The sequence below is a fragment of the Abramis brama genome (genome assembly GCF_963993115.1).
Source record: "Abramis brama genome assembly, chromosome: 12".
In the NCBI taxonomy this organism is placed as follows: Eukaryota; Metazoa; Chordata; class Actinopteri; order Cypriniformes; family Leuciscidae; genus Abramis; species Abramis brama.
Window position 1 is genome coordinate 3,744,144 of NC_139974.1, and position 17,173 is coordinate 3,761,316.

General features: G+C 42.3%; 2 protein-coding genes across 4 annotated transcripts in view; one reads left to right on the forward strand and one right to left on the reverse strand.

The window, feature by feature from the left end:
- Positions 1-17,173, reverse strand: part of LOC311093954 (uncharacterized protein) — a gene marked incomplete at its 5' end in the record, with an annotated part of 471,534 nt that overhangs the window by 261,248 nt on the left and 193,113 nt on the right. The window lies entirely within an intron of this gene.
- LOC311093997 (uncharacterized protein) overlaps positions 1-17,173 on the forward strand; it is a 150,246-nt gene that overhangs the window by 126,362 nt on the left and 6,711 nt on the right. For 2 of the 3 annotated variants that reach the window (XM_084131731.1, XM_084131732.1), the window contains exons 1-2: positions 15,100-15,236; positions 15,345-15,686. In XM_084131731.1, coding sequence (XP_083987857.1) covers positions 15,173-15,236; positions 15,345-15,686 — 406 coding nt within the window. In that variant the 5' untranslated portion in view covers positions 15,100-15,172. Of the gene's footprint in view, positions 1-15,099; positions 15,237-15,344; positions 15,687-17,173 lie in introns of those variants that run through there. The other variant, XM_084131733.1, reaches the window with a different exon arrangement.

Below are 17,173 nucleotides of genomic sequence, written 5' to 3' on the forward strand. Positions count from 1 at the left end.
TAAAGAAACGCCAAGCATCTACCACTGAAAGATTTTCACACAACCATAAAATAATATTATCATGTGAATTAGAGGTAGTTCTTATAGGAAATCTATCTTGTGCATTGTCAGGGGTTTCATTAAAATCTCCAGCTATAATCAAATAAGCATTTAGAAAACAACTTTGTATACTTATAAGCTTAGCTCCCAATTCTTTAAGCATAGATGCATTAGCATTTCTAGAGTTGTGCCCATAAACATTACACAAGATGAATATCACATTTTCGGTCTTTCATACTAGAATGATCCATCTACCCTCATCAGATGAAAAAGATTCTAAAATATCTCCTCTAAATGTATGCATCAACATTAGACTACCAGCAGTACGATTGGATCCGTGACTCATAAAGATTGAATTACCCCACTGAGTTTTCCAAAAATTGTTGTCTGATTCACAAGAGTGACTTTCTTGAACAAAAATAAAATCAGCATTACTACGTTTACAATACAAAAATAAAGCTTTCCTTTTCGAATGATCTCTTAAACCTCTAACATTAAGAGAGGCTAAGTTAAAAGAAGAAAACTCAAAAGAATGCATGAACACAGATTACAACAAATGCAGTGCAACAAAACCAGCTAAACAGCTGGTTAACACAACAAGATCCTACTTTTGGCTAAAGAAGTTGACTTCTTTTCCTTGAACAGGGTAGGTGGTGATCGATCGGTAATGTCTTCTACATGGCACCAAAAGAACATTTAAGGTGCATTTTTGAGATAGAGACATTAAATAAATGAAAAAAGTTATAAGAGAAGAAGAAAAAAAGAAAATAAAAATAGTTCGATTTCCTTAAATGGGCGATCTTCCTCAGAAGATCTGATTACACAAAAAACATTCAGTCTGAAGTATATTAGGCCACAATTTTCTGACCATCAATGAACACAAAGGGCCCCGAAAAGGAAGCCTTCTTACCCTCCTCTCTTGCCTTTTTAACAAGCGGCCACAACTTTGCTTTTGCAGCAGCATCTGCAGGAATCAGAGCTTCCGAAATGCGTAGACAAGACTCTCTCAGGTATGGGTTATCCTTCGCAGCTTTCCAGATGAGGTCTCGGAATGACCGTGTAGAAAATCTTATGATGATGTTTCGATGAGCGCCACCCTGGTCCCGTCTCCCGACTCGGTGCATCACGTCAAGAGCGTCGTACCAGCAATGTCAGGTGCCACATGTTCGAGAATGTTCTTAACAGCCGAACGTAGATCCTCGTTCTTGGTTTCAGGAACCCCGTGCACCTTTAAACACCAACGCCGACTATATCGCTCAAGTTGCTCAATCCGCAATTGGATCTCCTTGTCTGACGATTGAAGCTCTGTAATATCTCTGGCCATTTTGCACATTTTCTCCGAGTGCTCATTAACTTCAGAAGCAAGCTTCTGCACTACCACAGACAGGTTGTCAACGGCTTTCGTCGTAGCATCAGTCGATTTCTCAATGGAGATTAGCTTTTGGAAAGTAGCATCTTGTTTCGCAGACAGTGCTTGAATGGTAACGTCTTGTTTTGCAGACAGAGCTTAAATAGCATTCAAAATGTCGACGATATCTCTGCTTGTTTCAGACTTCTTTTTCGATTTTTTAGAAGGAGGACTTTTTGCAGGAGATGCTGGAAAGGGTGTAGCTAAACATAGATTAAAATCCTGTTTCGTATCACTCGACACTGAAGGGTCAGAAAGCACAGCGAACCTGTTGCTCAGACAAGCATCAGAGACTAGCTCAACTTCGGTGCCAACCTCGACATCCATAGCTTTCAGAAAAACTCGTCTCCTTCTGCCTATTAAACAAATTTAAATGCAAAAAAGTTCACGCAGAAGACCACAAAATATAAATGAAGAATTAAAAAGACTGATCGATCACATTACTACCACACCCGCCAGAGCTCAACTTTACACCTCCACCAACCACGACGCCATCTTGGCCGACCGCTGAACTATTGTCACGGTCACGTTCGTCTGTCTTCATCTGTGTGTGCACTACACTTCCCATCATCCTCCTTGGCACATCTGCACTCATTCAGCCATCATCATTATCACCGTCACCTGTGTCCCATCACCAGCACTCCCCTTATATACTCACAGTCTCCCTTCATTCAGTGTCTGGTCTCGTTGATGTTCGCCTTGACATGACCCACAGACTTCCGTACAACTTACCTGGATTCTTACCTGCCATTTATCCTCTCCAATCCGTTCTGCCTGTCATCCTGTTCTGCCTTCAGCTCGACGTCATCTGCAAAGAGAAAGAAAGACAAAGACATTACCAACCAGCTAAGCATCCACTGTTATTCTGTGTCTCTGTTACTCACCATCTGTCTGCATCTCCGCACTTCCTGCAAATAAACTATTAACCTTACCTTCTTGTCTGCATCCTCTGTTAACCCTGACAGAAGACCAGACCAATAAAATAATGGAGGAAGATAATATGGATGTATTTCTGTTTAATCAGAATGGGAGTTCATTGGAGGATTTTGTTGAAGTGTACCTGCATCTGCATCAGGATGTTTACTGGGAGGAGGAATTTTTGAAGCAACGGTTCTGGAGAGGACTTGATGATCCACTAGCCCAGGTACTGCTGCTCAAGGACTTAAATCTAACTTTTATAGAGTTTTTGGACAGAGCTCTTTGGGTTTGCGGTTCTTCCCTCTCCGTTGAAATTGTCCAGTCAGATCATCACGTTCAAGCCGAACCAGAGCCAACTGTACGCCCAATCAAGCTTATGTCCAAGTTAGATAACTTCAGCGATCTTCCTCCTCTCATCGGCCCATCAGATCCAGATCCCGTTCATTCTGCCAGCCTGCCAGAGCCAGAGCCAGTCGCCTGCCCGCCAGAGCCAATCGCCTGCCCGTTAGAGTCTGTGAGTGTCGTTCTCCCCGAGCCAGAACCAAATTCCTCAGAGCCCTCTACGCCTGCAGAAATGTTCTTCTCGCTGGTTCCGCCTGGCTTGAAGCTCCCTTCGCCGCTGGTTCCGCCCAGCTCAGAGCCCACTTCGCCGCTGGTTCCGCCCAGCTCAGAGCCCACTTCGCCGCTGGTTCCGCCCAGCTCAGAGCCCTCCTCGCCGCTGGTTCCGCCCAGCTCAGAGCCCACTTCGCCGCTGGTTCCGCCCAGCTCAGAGCCCTCCTCGCCGCTGGTTCCGCCCAGCTCAGAGCCCACTTCGCCACTGGTTCCGCCCAGCTCAGAGCCCTCTTCACCGCTGGTCCCGTCCAGCACAGAACCCTCTCCACCGCTGGTCCCGTCTGGCGCAGAGCCTTCTTCACCGCTGGTCCCGTCCAGCACACAGTCTTCACCGCTGGTCCCGTCCAGCACAGAGTCTTCTTCACCGCTGGTCCCGTCCAGCACCGAGCCCTCACCGCTGGATCTGCCCAGCACCGAGCCCTCACCGCTGGATCTGCCCAGCACCGAGCCCTCACCGCTGGATCTGCCCAGCACCGAGCCCTCATCGCTGGATCTGCCCAGCACAGAGCTCTCTCTGAGACCCGGGACTTTCCCCAAGTATTTTTTTTGGGGGGGGGCTACAGGCCTCCGTCCTGGCCACTTGAGGGGCCACGGCCACCCGAAGGGTCTTCACTGCCGTGGCCACCTGAGGGGTCTTCTCCACCATGGCCACCTGAGGGTTCTTCTCCGCCGTGGCCACCTGAGGGTTCTTCTCCGCCACGGCCACTCGAAGGGTCTTCTCCACCGTGGCCACCTGAAGGGTCTTCTCCGCCGTGGCCGCCCGAAGGGTCCGCACCGCCATGGCCGCCCGAAGGGTCCGCACCGCCATGGCCACCCGAAGGGTCCGCACCGCCATGGTCACCCGAAGGGTCCGCACCGCCATGGTACCCTGCTCTGCCTGCACCTCCTTGGTCCCTTGTTCTGTCAGCACCGTCTTGATCACCTCCTCCTTTGTCTGTCCTGCCACCATCCTGGAGTCCGTACTTCTGAACCGGTTCCAACTTTTCCGTCACGGACTCCAGGATGCCCACCCCCCCTCCCGTATGCTGTCTTTCTACGGCGCGAGGACGCGCCTACCGGGAGGGGGGAGTAATGTCACGGTCACGTTCGTCTGTCTTCATCTGTGTGTGCACTACACTTCCCATCATCCTCCTTGGCACACCTGCACTCATTCAGCCATCATCATTATCACCGTCACCTGTGTTCCATCACCAGCACTCCCCTTATATACTCAGTCTCCCTTCATTCAGTGTCTGGTCTCGTTGATGTTCGCCTTGACATGACCCTCAGACTTCCGTACAACTTACCTGGATTCTTACCTGCCATTTATCCTCTCCAATCCATTCTGCCTGTCATCCTGTTCTGCCTTCAGCTCGACGTCATCTGCAAAGAGAAAGAAAGACAAAGACATTACCAACCAGCTAAGCATCCACTGTTATTCTGTGTCTCTGTTACTCACCATCTGTCTGCATCTCCGCACTTCCTGCAAATAAACTATTAACCTTACCTTCTTGTCTGCATCCTCTGTTAACCCTGACAACTATAGACCAATTTTCTGTTGGTAAACATGGTGACGTTTTTGTGTGGGCGGAGCTTAGGTGGTGGTAGAACGATCCCTCTGGCCGCTTTACTAACGTTGGTTTGCAAGTTTTGTTAGCTTGTTTTTTTTAAATAATGACTGGAGAAAATCCGATTTTATCTTAATGTGCAAGGTCACTCACTGTCCAGGACCGCAATTGTTTTTTTGCAAAAGTAAATTTTAACGGACATCCCAGATTGGCTGACCCGTACACGCTCAGTCAATGAATGGACGATCTGACAGGTTACCTCCGGTTCAGTGGCCTGACTTCTACACCTACCTGATAGAGAAACTGAGCGTAAAGAGAAACTGAGGGCATATAAATCTTTAGATGCCTATAACTGTAATGGTCAGGGACAAGACTTGTGTGGTAGCCTACGATCTGCAGTTCTGCCGAGGCAAGACAGAAGACGACAATGTAAGTGACATTACGGTGCAATTTTAACGATGTGATCAAATAAAAATTCCAGATACAGCATATTCATTTTTAACTATGTATTTGATTACCCTTTTTTACCAGGTTCTTCAAAAAGTCCAGTCACAATCAATCAAAACTATGTATAAAATCATGGATGATTCACAAATAATCACAATCATTTAGAAAACATTATGCGATAAAATTTCAAATTGGAGCCTGTACTCCGTCGATTCTTGCACCCAACAACACAACAAGATGACATTTAATAACAATAATAATAATTTAAGCTCCTTATTATGTAGCCGAATATGTGCTGGTTTGTATTGGCCGCCTCCAGTTTTCCCTTCCTTTTGCCACCAGCTAACGCCATGGGCCCTGTCCCAAATGGCACACTCCGGACTTGTGGACTTCCTCAGAGTCCACACTTTGGTGACGTCATGTAGTGCAGACCTATAGGGCCCATGGCGCGAGTCCACGAGGGTGCATTGAGAGGTATTTTTGGGACAGACTCGATCGGCGCGCCGGAAATAACGGTCTGGTTGTTGTTGGACAGGAGAAATCACATTTTTGCGTTCCGACGTCTTATCTCCATGTCAACTACACAATTTTACAGTTCTATTTTTTGATATTGTGAATATCACCTGGGCATTAGACAATAGATATATCATGCTTATTTAAATGATAATACAGTTGTACATAATAATACATAATGTTCCATTTGAACTAAGATTACAATTTTAAAACATAATGAAAATGTGCATGCGTTTCAGATTAATTGACAGGTTTCAATATTCATACTATGTTTATATGACTCAGTAAAGCCCTGTCATTCGGTTCTGTTTATTTAATGAATCATAATGCTATCGTATTATCAAACGCGCTATTATTATGTTTGAGACATCAACCACTGGTCGATGACCATAATGTTTGTATAAACTGTAGGTAACAACTGGTAAAATGTACATTTAGGTCATAAAAAACGTAATATTTTCCATGTCAGCAATTATCCGTGAGTGAAATCTCCTCCCATCTGTTGTCTGATTGGCCTTTCACAAGGATTCCTGGCTAGTTAAAGTGCGTGGAGCCTGCTTCTATGCGGCCTTCACGGAAGACCGCTTCAAGGGTACAAAGGGGGCGCTGCTGAGCACACTTCAGAACGGTAAAATGCTGAATGGGACGGCCTACGGACTCATAGACTCAGCGAGCACACGCAATTCAAGTCCACGAGACCGAAAGTCCGCATGAAGTGCGCCATTTGGGACAGGGCCATGATGTAACTGTGACGTCGGCTCAAAATTGGTCTATTGCAGTACTGCTTCCTGAACTAAGAGGTTGTCTGTGACTGCTTTTCAAAATTAAAGTCCTCACTAGAATACACATTTACAAAATGATAAATCCACTGAAAAATCTAAATAAATTCAGTCCTGCACACAAAATAATCTTATTTTTAATCATTATTGGCTTCTGTAGATGGACATCAGAATTTTTTTTGTACGAAGCAGGGACAGGGAAGCAGAAAGGAGAGATGATGAGTTTGAGTGAGGTAGTAAGACTTGACGAAACAATTTACATCATCAGACATCAGATGCAAAAGCATCAAGCCTCAGAAAAACCCATATGAAAAACCTCTGCCAAGAAATGGAATTGCACTTTACTATAGGCAAAGCCTTTTTATACAGAAAAACAATGCACTAACTAGTCTTGCATTAGCCTACTATGAATGGGAGAAAGTGCAACGTGCAATATGGCGGAATAAGTCCCGTATTTGTTCCGATCAGACTGTAAAAGAAGATGGACGACGCTCCTTAACTCTCTTCCATTGATGAAAAGTAAAGCCGCAGAAGTCTCAGAGTCTGCGCAGTAGAGCGTGAAGTGGAGCCGCGATATCAAGGTCCCGCCAAAGCCATAGAGTCAGACAGAGCATAGAGCTGGTAAGTCCCGCCCCTTCCGCTAACCCCACTGGACCTCTAGGTTGAAAAATCATCAGTGCAAGTGAATGTGAGAAAATAATTATCAGAGATTGTCTAATATGAAGAGAATTGGCACTCTCTGGTTACTTCCAGTTTCTGGACTGGCTGCAGTAACACGTCTCTGTCCATTGTTTCTTGAAAACAAAGAAGAGCTGCTGCTGGAGAACATTCTTTCGAATCAGCTTTGGCCGTGACTCTGGAGGACTTGGAGTTAAGTTTTTCTTTGAGTAAAGAGCAAAGAACGGCACTAAGTCATTCTTAAAAAAGGAAGATGTGTTCGTAGTTTTGCCGGCCAAATTCAAAAGTTGAATCTATCAACTAACGTAACGTTAGCTCCGCTGTTGGGGAAACGCTCTGATTGGTTGAAGCGCTGTCCTATTGCGTGCAGAGGGAATTTGAAAGACCCGCCCCTCGGATTGAGCCTTGTCTATGGTGAGTTGCCAGACCAAACATCTTGATGTAGGTCTGGCTTGCCAGGCTAGTCCAGGAATAGATTTGAGATGAGTTTGTCTTTCCTTCACTTCACCAATAATGAGGAATGTGTTGACAGGGGTCAGCCAGGGTATGACAGGCTATTCAAAATCCGCCCAATCATCAATTTGGTCATCCCCCGGTTTTCAGTAATGTATGGTCCATCTAAGCAGCTGTCATTGGATGAAATGACCATTGCGTTCAAAGGGAAATCAACCCTAAAAATGTACAAACCAGACAAATATGGCTACAAAGTATTTGTTCTGAGTGAAGCCGAGTCAGGCTATGTGCTACAGTGGTCCATGTACACTGGACAAAGGAGGCCTAATGCAAGTGATTTCGGTGCTACACACCTTATTGACCGTGAGCTGATGGCCCCGTACACAGGGAAAGGGCATGAGGTGTACATGGACAGCTATTACACCTCGCCAGCCATAGCAGATGAGCTGGCAAGCAATGATTCGGGTTTGTGTGGGACTTTCAGCAGTAAGAGGAAGGGGATGCCAAAGGGCCTCACCCATGAACAGTTACCGTTGAGCAAGGGAGATGACCCAGTCTTCATGAGGAAGGGGAAAATGCTAGCTTGTGCGTGGCATGATACAAAGCGCCTCACAATGCTCTCTACACTGCATTCCAACACATGTGTCAGAAAGCGCATCAGGACCAAACACACTGATAGAGGCTATAGGGAGATAAATAGGCTTGTGTTTGTGTTGATGACTACAATTTGTTCATGGGGGGTGTCGACACAGCAGACCAGAGAATGAAGACCTACCTCTTTCCCCATAGGTCAAGGAAATGGTACAACAGGATTTTCAATGCCATTCTCAGTGTAAGCATGGTGAATGCCCTCATCATTTACTGCCGCTGCACTGCTGCTCCTCACAAGCCCCTGAAAGTCTTCGTGCAGGATGTCATCACTGCTTTACTGGAAGGCTTCTCCAGGAAAGAGAGCAACAAAGGCCGAAAGTCATCCTCACTGGGAGACTTGCCACAGAGACTCAATGATCGCCACTTTATCTGCCAGGCTGATGGTTACCCAGATTGTGTAGTTTGTTCTGATCGGACCCGCCCTAAAGGCCGCCGTCAGACAAAATACATGTGCAGGCAGTGTGGGGTGGGTCTTTGTGTTGTGCCTTGCAATGAGAGGTACCACACCATGAAACACTACAAGAAATGTCACCTGGATGGATAGGGAGTCATTATCTCTACAGCAAAAGGCCTGCTACATAAATTATTATTATTATTATTTTGTCTGCCATTTATTAGTAATGATTTACACTGTTGATTTACTATCTATTTCCCTGACCATTTAGTAGTGTACAATATGTGTTCTTTTTTGTGTGTTCATGTCCTTGTGATGTGTGCGTCTTTGTCAGCTAAAAAAAAAAAAAAAAAAAAAAAAATCAACAAAAACCACAAAAAGAAAAAAAAAATACTAACATTGTCTCTTGTCTCGTCTGTCTCTCGTCTTGTCTCGTCATCTCACGATCTGTGCCTTGCTGTGGCGAGTGAGCTTTTGAACTAAACAGGTCTTGTCTACTTGTGTTTGTGTGTCATATGAATAATATATATGTGCCCCATACATGGAATCAGAGTGCCTACTGTATGTAGTAAATGGAAAATCTCTACAGCAAAAGGCCAACCGCTACATGCATTCGGTTTGTTTCTACCATTTATTAGTAATGATTTACACAGTTTGTTTACTACTTACTATTTACCTGAGCATTCAGTATTGTGCAATATAGCATACAGAAGGTGAGGGACATTTTGGGGGGGAAAGAAGTGCTGCATTTTATCATTTAAACGTGACTTTTCATGAAAATTCTATAATCCAAGATGGCCGCCACCATATGACGCCATGATATGCAAATTAGATGGGAAAATGTAATCCCTATAAACTTTGGGCCATCCTTAATATTTCTCTAATTTACAGAAAGTCTCTATCTTTTATCACTTTTAAGATATAGCCTTTTGAAATGAAGAATTTGTAAGGATTCTAAAAATTGGCGCCTAAAGGGTTAATATTACAATCAATTAACCTGTTTAATAAGAGCAGTAGTCAAGATCTATATGATTAGGGACTCCAGTTATGAGCTTGAGACACGGACAACTTTACGTGTGACATGAACAAGATTTTATTAACTAGTCTAAACACTTAAACTACTCTAACATACACACACATACATGCATACAGTTTACCAAGGGAAAGAGAGCTGAAGCAGAATACAGGAAAGCAAGAAGTTATAACATTGTTGAAATTCAGCAGATCAACAGCCTTGAGCAAACCATCAGTTTAGTTCTAACACGCCCTTCTTTAAAGGGGTAAGGATACTTAAAGGATCCGTACATTCCCATACACAAAAGAAATGTATTTGAAATATATTTTCTGAATATATTTTTGGAATATGTGCAAATATTTGAAATTGGCCCAATAAATTACTTCACCCACCCACATTTTTCCTACTGGTTGGGGATCGAACCGGCAACCCTACGATTACAAGCCCGAAGCCCGAAGCCCTAACCAGTAGGCCACAGCTGCCCCTTTACTGACTTTACTGGCCTAAAATGACAATTTTATGTAGGAAACAACACACAGAATGCAGAGGTTTTTTTTCCCTATTTTTACAGAATTGAATACAGATATTTAATAGTGTGTGTGTGCGCAGTGTTAGACACTGAGTTCTATCTATTGTTTAAGTGCACTTCACTGTTGGAGTATCATTGTTATACTTGCATCATAAATATTGTGTATATATTTTCAATATTTAAATGACTTCAGGAAAGATGTCAATAAAACAACAATAAATCTAATAATTGCAGTTAGTTTTAGGTACGTGCCACCTAATATGGCCTAATAGTCCTAGGAAAGCAACTATCTGTCATTTTACATTGCAGTTATTTAAATGCAAGTACAGTATTTATTATAGCTGTGTGTCATAACACAGTAGTGAAATATGGTAGCCTACTGTTGTGTATTGGGGAAAAGGTAGAGGAATTACTATGAACAAAATACATTTTCGACCCTTCTTTAGCAAGCTAAACATTTTATGACCATATATTTTGTCATATATTTTACATTACATGTTATAAATGTAAATATATTTCACACTTAACATCATATATTTTTGTTATATTTCAGAATATATTTCAAAATGATAAATATAAGTGGACAACGTCAATGTATTTGGAATATATGCCACATAATTTTGACACTTTATAATATATTTACATACATTACAGGCAGTTGGCGGCGGAATAATACTGTCACCGGTGCAGGCCGGGGCGGACTCGGATGACCAGCTGCCCCTGACTCCAGGCACCACCGTGAGGAGCCGACACCACAGGCACGCAACAGATGGACAAAAGAGGAGGCAAATAATTGAGTTCAAAGTAACAATCTTTATTGAATAACAATCAACTTGGGAGAAGAATAAGCAACTCTTTTCTTCAAGGGCTATTCGACCGGGGTGGCCGCTGGATCGATTCTTCACGGTCTTCAGGGCGCAATAGTGCAATAGTGACTCTAAAAGCTTACTTCACAGCGTGGCTGCACATCTGCAGGACTCAGACAGTAAGTAACAGGTAATGTATGCTTCTCAGTATCAGATACGTCGTCGGGCACAATGGTGGGACAGTGATTCTAAAAGCTTACTTCACAGCGTTGCTGCACATCTGCAAGACTCAGACGGTAAGTAACAGGTAATATTTCTTCTCTCAACAGCAGATTCTCTTATCACAACATGAAGGGGAAATTGTAACTTTAAAACTCACTTCACAGCGTTGCTGCACATCTGCAGGACTCAGACGGTAAGTAACAGGTAATGTTCCTTCTCTCGACAGCAGATCCTCTTACCAGGACATGAAAGGAGAATTGTGACTTTAAAACTCACTTCACAGCGTTGCTGCACATCTGCAGGACTCAGACGGTAAGTAACAGGTAATGTTCCTTCTCTCGACAGCAGATTCTCTTATCAAGACATAAAAGGAGAATTGTGGCTTTAAAACTCACTTCACAGCATTGCTGCACATCTGCAGGACTCAGACGGTAAGTAACAGGTAATGTATTCTTCTCTCGACAACAGATTCTCTTATGACATGAAGGGAAATTGTGACTTTAAAACTCACTTCACAGCGTTGCTGCAGTCTTCAGGATTCTTCTCTCAGCATCAAACACTTTCACCAGACATTCGCGAGAGACTCAATAGGCGGCTTTACCAGCGAGGCTGTACCTCTTCAGAGCTCAGTCAGTAAGTATAATAGTTCGGACTTTTCCACAGCCATACGGTTTTTCCCGAGACTTGTAATTTCAGAGAAAAAGAGAGGATTAACAAGAGCCTTCAATGAGGAATACTCCACAACAGTACTCAATGGAAGAGAAGATACCACAAAGCATTACTACACCAGTTCAGTTGTTTCGTTCTGGAATTTGGATGGGGACAAATAGATCATTTCACAAGAATGAAAGCAGGCATTGGGAGACTTTTCTCAGCATAGCACACAGCACTCGTGTTCACTACAAATCCACAGCATTAATTCGGCGTGCATCAGGTAAGGCAAACAACTGCAAATCACTCACACAGTAGGGCTGATCAGAAGCCTCACTTCATCCATGCATTTCATTGGGAATATTCAACTCTCAGTTCTTCTCCAGTGTATCTGAAACAGACGTCCTCCTCAGTAGTAAATTTCACATTCACAATCTTTTCGTCAAGCTTTACATTTGATTCAATGATGTAATTAATTCACTTATCTTTCTCTCCTCCTCTTCCAGCACAGATCCAAGCAGCAGTTCAATCCAGTAGTATTCCACACCCAACTCTAAACAACAGACTCCAATGGCAGTTCTTCACTTACACGAATTTCCAGGGTTACTGCGTTCAATGTAAGCGCCCGAACAGGAGATCTTCTACCCCCAGACGCGACGACAGAGACCCAGCCGAACAACTAGTCCAAGGAACACCGACCAGCAACTACACCACCAGCAACCGTCTTGACCGACTGAGCCCAAAACAACTACTTCCCTCTTCTGTCCTGAACGGCTCCTTTATCCTCCTCTTGTGAAGCGAAAAGCCTGTACAAACGCCGCTCCTCTCTCTCTCACACCTGCCGTGCATCAGCGGTAATCAGGTCGGGCAATACCTCGGCTACACCCGGAACCGGAGTAAGGTGTTACACCAAAATAATCCCCTCGGGGAACATAGAAAAAGGTTCCACTTTTCCAGGCATTCTGTCACCCGTGACAATACCGTACCTCACAGCACATCCCAATACAGGTAAACGGTAAAACGGTAAACTACGGTAAAACACCTGTTGGAAAGCATCTTTTGCAGCGATTTTTGTATGAGCATATCAGTGAACACCCCTGACCACTCGGTGAGTTTCACGTCTTTGTAAACGAAAGTTTAATGCGTTTTAGGAAGGATATGTTCCAGTGCACATATGCAGCCATTCTGTAGGTGGTGGGGAAAGCGAAAGAAACCTAAAATGCTCGGGACAGCAGCATGTGTACAAATTTTAATCTTAACCGCTCTATTATCTGTAAACAGGGCTTTAAGTGTAAAATACCGAACTTGTCCTTTAATGTATCAAATAATGAGACTAAGTTTGATAATTGCATGTCTTGCCCATTCAAATTAGTCTGTCCTGATGCAATTTGTTGAGGCTCCAGTTGATCTGCTGATGTGGTCTTGATGAGAGAGAACCAGTGGTAGTCAGAGGATCGTTGGTGAATGGAAAGACAAGGCCGCAGTCTGGCACAAACTTGGAGGGTCCTTAGAAACTTCTAGTTCAGCATCATCTTCACGTCAGCATCATCTTCACGTCAGCATTTCAGAAAGGGACCAAAAGAGAGAGCTAAGAGAGCTGATCTTGTGTTTTTTGAAGCGTGAAGATGTCACACCTTCTGGAGGTGTTTGAGCCAATAAGACGTGTTTTCCTTTGGAGGGAAATTATTTTACGACCTATTGTTCAAGCAGGCCTTTGAACATGTAGTTTGATTGGATGTTTAAGACAAGAATCTTTAAGATGCTTATAATACTAATGTGTCACAAAGTTAGCAAAATGTAATGTAAATTAAGAAATGGGAAACGAAGATTGGAGTTTATAGAGACCAAACATGCCACACATATGGTTTTGGTTAACCATAATATGCAAAGTCTGAAACATTAACCCAAAAGAGTTTACAAGAATACAAAAGCCAAAACACATGAAAGGAAAATCATGAGGTGGGAAAATTAGATACATGTTTACACATTTCTCAAGTGGTTATATATAGAATATATAGGATTAACAGGGTTTATTTCCCCTCCTCTGCAAGAATTTAAGTGAGTCGCAGCTCTCTGGAAATTCCTTTTGGTCGTAAAACTCTTATCAGTCTCATTATGTCCTGTAACACGACACCACGTTTTGCCAGTGTGTTAGCTTCATTTGGGATGTTAGTTTTTGTGTGTTTCACAAAAGTTTCACAGGCCTTTGTTGGGAGAGTGAGTTTGCTAGACTATTCATTAAATAAATGAATAATTTGTGTGTGTCTGATTGGTCCAGACGCTACAAGTGTAAGGTTTTGCTAAGTGTGGGAAAGTTTTAATTTTAGTGTGTAAGCAATTGAAAAAAACTTTAATCATAACTTTTTCCTTACTGCTGTTGCATTCAACTGACCACTAGGGGATTTTAAGCTTGCAAACTGTTTTTTTTATTATTATTATTATTATAATTTTTGATGGGCTCATATTGTGTAAACCAAAAAAAAAAAAAAAAAAAAAAGTGAATTTTTCTGGTGTCTTCATTACCTCGCTGTGATCATCTAATAAGTCCAAATGTGAGCTGTCATGTCTTGTGAGGACAGATATTTTGTTTTTGCACTGTTCTGCTTTGAAGGGATACTGTGAATATGGTGATACAGCTCTCCAGTACTATGGTGATCCCTTTAAAAACTATGTGAATTAGACATGTCTTATTAATTCCAGTATGCTAGATGTCAGAATCAATATTGAGGACTTTTTGTTTTATATCACCTGTATTTGATTCACGCTCAATATTGCTTTGCTCAGGGCTTAAGAAGGAAAATTAATTACTGATCAATGCTACAGATACGTTTTATATTATTTCATTATGCTGCCTTTATATTTAAATGTGTAACTTAAATATCTGTGCCTGCTTTAAAAGTTTCAAGCATCTTTCCTTTCATCATTGTCAGAATTGCAGCGTGAGCTTCCTGTCTCACATTACCAAAAACAATGACGTCCTCCATCAGTTTTCAGAAAACACGTGCGCAGTAAGTCATGGTATGACATGCAAACCAGGAAGAGACATCATTTGTGTTTGTATTTGGTTAAGATTTTTTCATGTAATATGGTCAAAATGGTTAACCCTCTGGGGTTCTTCATTTATGGGGTCACACTCAGGACCTTCAGGTCAGAAATGACCGAAGAACCCCAGAGGATTAACCAAAAACATGTCTCAGAAGCTGTTCATAGAGCTAAACTTTTATGAAACCAGAAATATATATATATGATCATAGACTCACAAATCTACAAAACACTAAGTTTTGTTTGTCAATGCCTAGTAAACCATGCATATTCTGTAAAAGAAGAGAAGGTTTTTCATTACATAGTGTTTGATGCAATAAATAAAGTGAGAAAGCAACCCTTAACCTGATAAGAGACTATTATTCAATGGGTTATATTTCTCTGGCGGAAGTGAAACTGTGGTTTAAGTGTCTCTGCATTGAGCTGAAACCTATAGTTTGATCAACACCTTTACGAACGACAGACACAATGGAGAAAGTCATTTTCTTCTTCTGTGTATTTTCTTGTTGGATTATGCAAATCACATCCAGTGGTAAATATATTCTATTTCAAGCATTCATGAAATTAACATATCAACCTCAAATACAGTAGCTATTATTATCAACAGTCTAAAAGGATGTGTTTATCAATGTTTCTCCAGATTTGTCAGTAGGAGGATCTTCTGATGTGAGAGTTCGGATGGGAGAAGACATCACTCTGAACTGCAGCATGAGAAACAGATATGAAGTCGCCTGGTATCATCTCAGATCTGAAGAGCTCGTTCTGCTGATTTCTGCTGAGAAGGACAAAAACGGGAGAAAACTTCTGATCAACTACAATCAAAACAGCAATCGTATGAAAATGACAGAAGAAAGTTCGATCACCAGAGTCTCTTTAACTATTTCTGGAGTAACAGAATCAGATTCAGGACTTTATTTCTGTGGAATAAAGTCTGACGCTCCAGAGATGCACTTCGACAAACCCATCAGACTGGAGATTGAAGGTAACAGATTTCAGTTTCACATCATATTTATTAGGGGTGTAACAGTTCTCGGTAAAAAAATCAAACCATACCGTTCGAACCACCCACGGTTCGGGATGCCCTTGCACCGCGGTTGATCTCAAAACTGATGACGCATCTATAATCTGGTTTGTTGAAAATAACAACGTGTAAAACAGACAGCTCCACTGTCGATAAATTCACTTGCTGGCTTATCAAATAATACATTACAACAGCGATAATCAAAAAAAAAGGTGAACAAAACGGTTACTCTGTAAACTCTGTTCAATGCGAGTGCCAAATGCTCGACCATGAACAGTCATTTACGCATTCATCATCACTCGGGAGTTGATAGTAGTGATGTGCGGATCGATACTAAAATATCGATATCTCCGATACCAGCTTTGTATGTTCTAGAATCGATTATCTTATCAAAATATCGATATTTCAGTAATTTGGAGCAAATATGTAGTTTATTGTAAATAGAAATACAGCGGAAAGTAACCACAATTACCCTCGTTTATCTGAATAATGCCAACTTAGTCGGAACTACTTGTTCTTCCGCCTGCCAAGTCATGAGCGTAATATGGCACTGTACAACTGCAGAGCACGCTAGCCACTCAGTCCGCTGGCACATGTTGTTCAGTCACGCTGTCAGTCCGGCGGAATGGCTGAACGCAAGCGAAGTTATGTGTGGAGCTACTTCACTTCCATAAACTCAAACGATGCGGTTTGTGACACGTGTAACAAAACAGTCAGGTACTGTGGTAATACCACAAACCTAATCAAACATCTACATATAAATCACAAGACAGAATATGACGACGTCATGACGAGGCGGTCAGAGGAGGAGGAAAGGAGAGGTACAGGTGCTGCTAGGGCGAGACAGACATCGCTTTCAGAGTCCTTTGGTGCAGCAGGCAGGCACTATCCAGGTACAGACTAGGGAGAAAATGAGGCGATGTGGCTGTATTTTGGGGGCTTGGGTTTTAGTGATAATGATAAAACAACGGCAGTTCCCTGAATTCTTAAAGGAGAAGTTCACTTTTAAAATGAAAATTCTGTCATCATATACTCACCCTCATGTTGTTTCAAACCTGTATGAATTTCTTTCTTCTGATGAACAGAAAAGAAGATATTTAGAAGATTATCAGTAACCAGACAGTTTTTGGGTCCCATTGACTTCCATAGTAGGAAAAAAAATACTATGGAAGTCAATGGGACCCAAAAACTGTCTGGTTACTGATAATCTTCTAAATATCTTCCTTTCTGTTCAGCAGAAGAAAGAAATTCATACAGGTTTGAAACAACATGAGGGTGAGTATATGACAGAATTTTCATTTTAAAAGTGAACTTCTCCTTTAAAACAAATTTGTTTCAGAACTTTGGTTATACATACAGTTTCTATTTTATAAAAAAAATGCTGTGACTCAAATTGAAATGGATAGTACAATACATAATTAGAGAAGTACCATAATAACTTCATAATT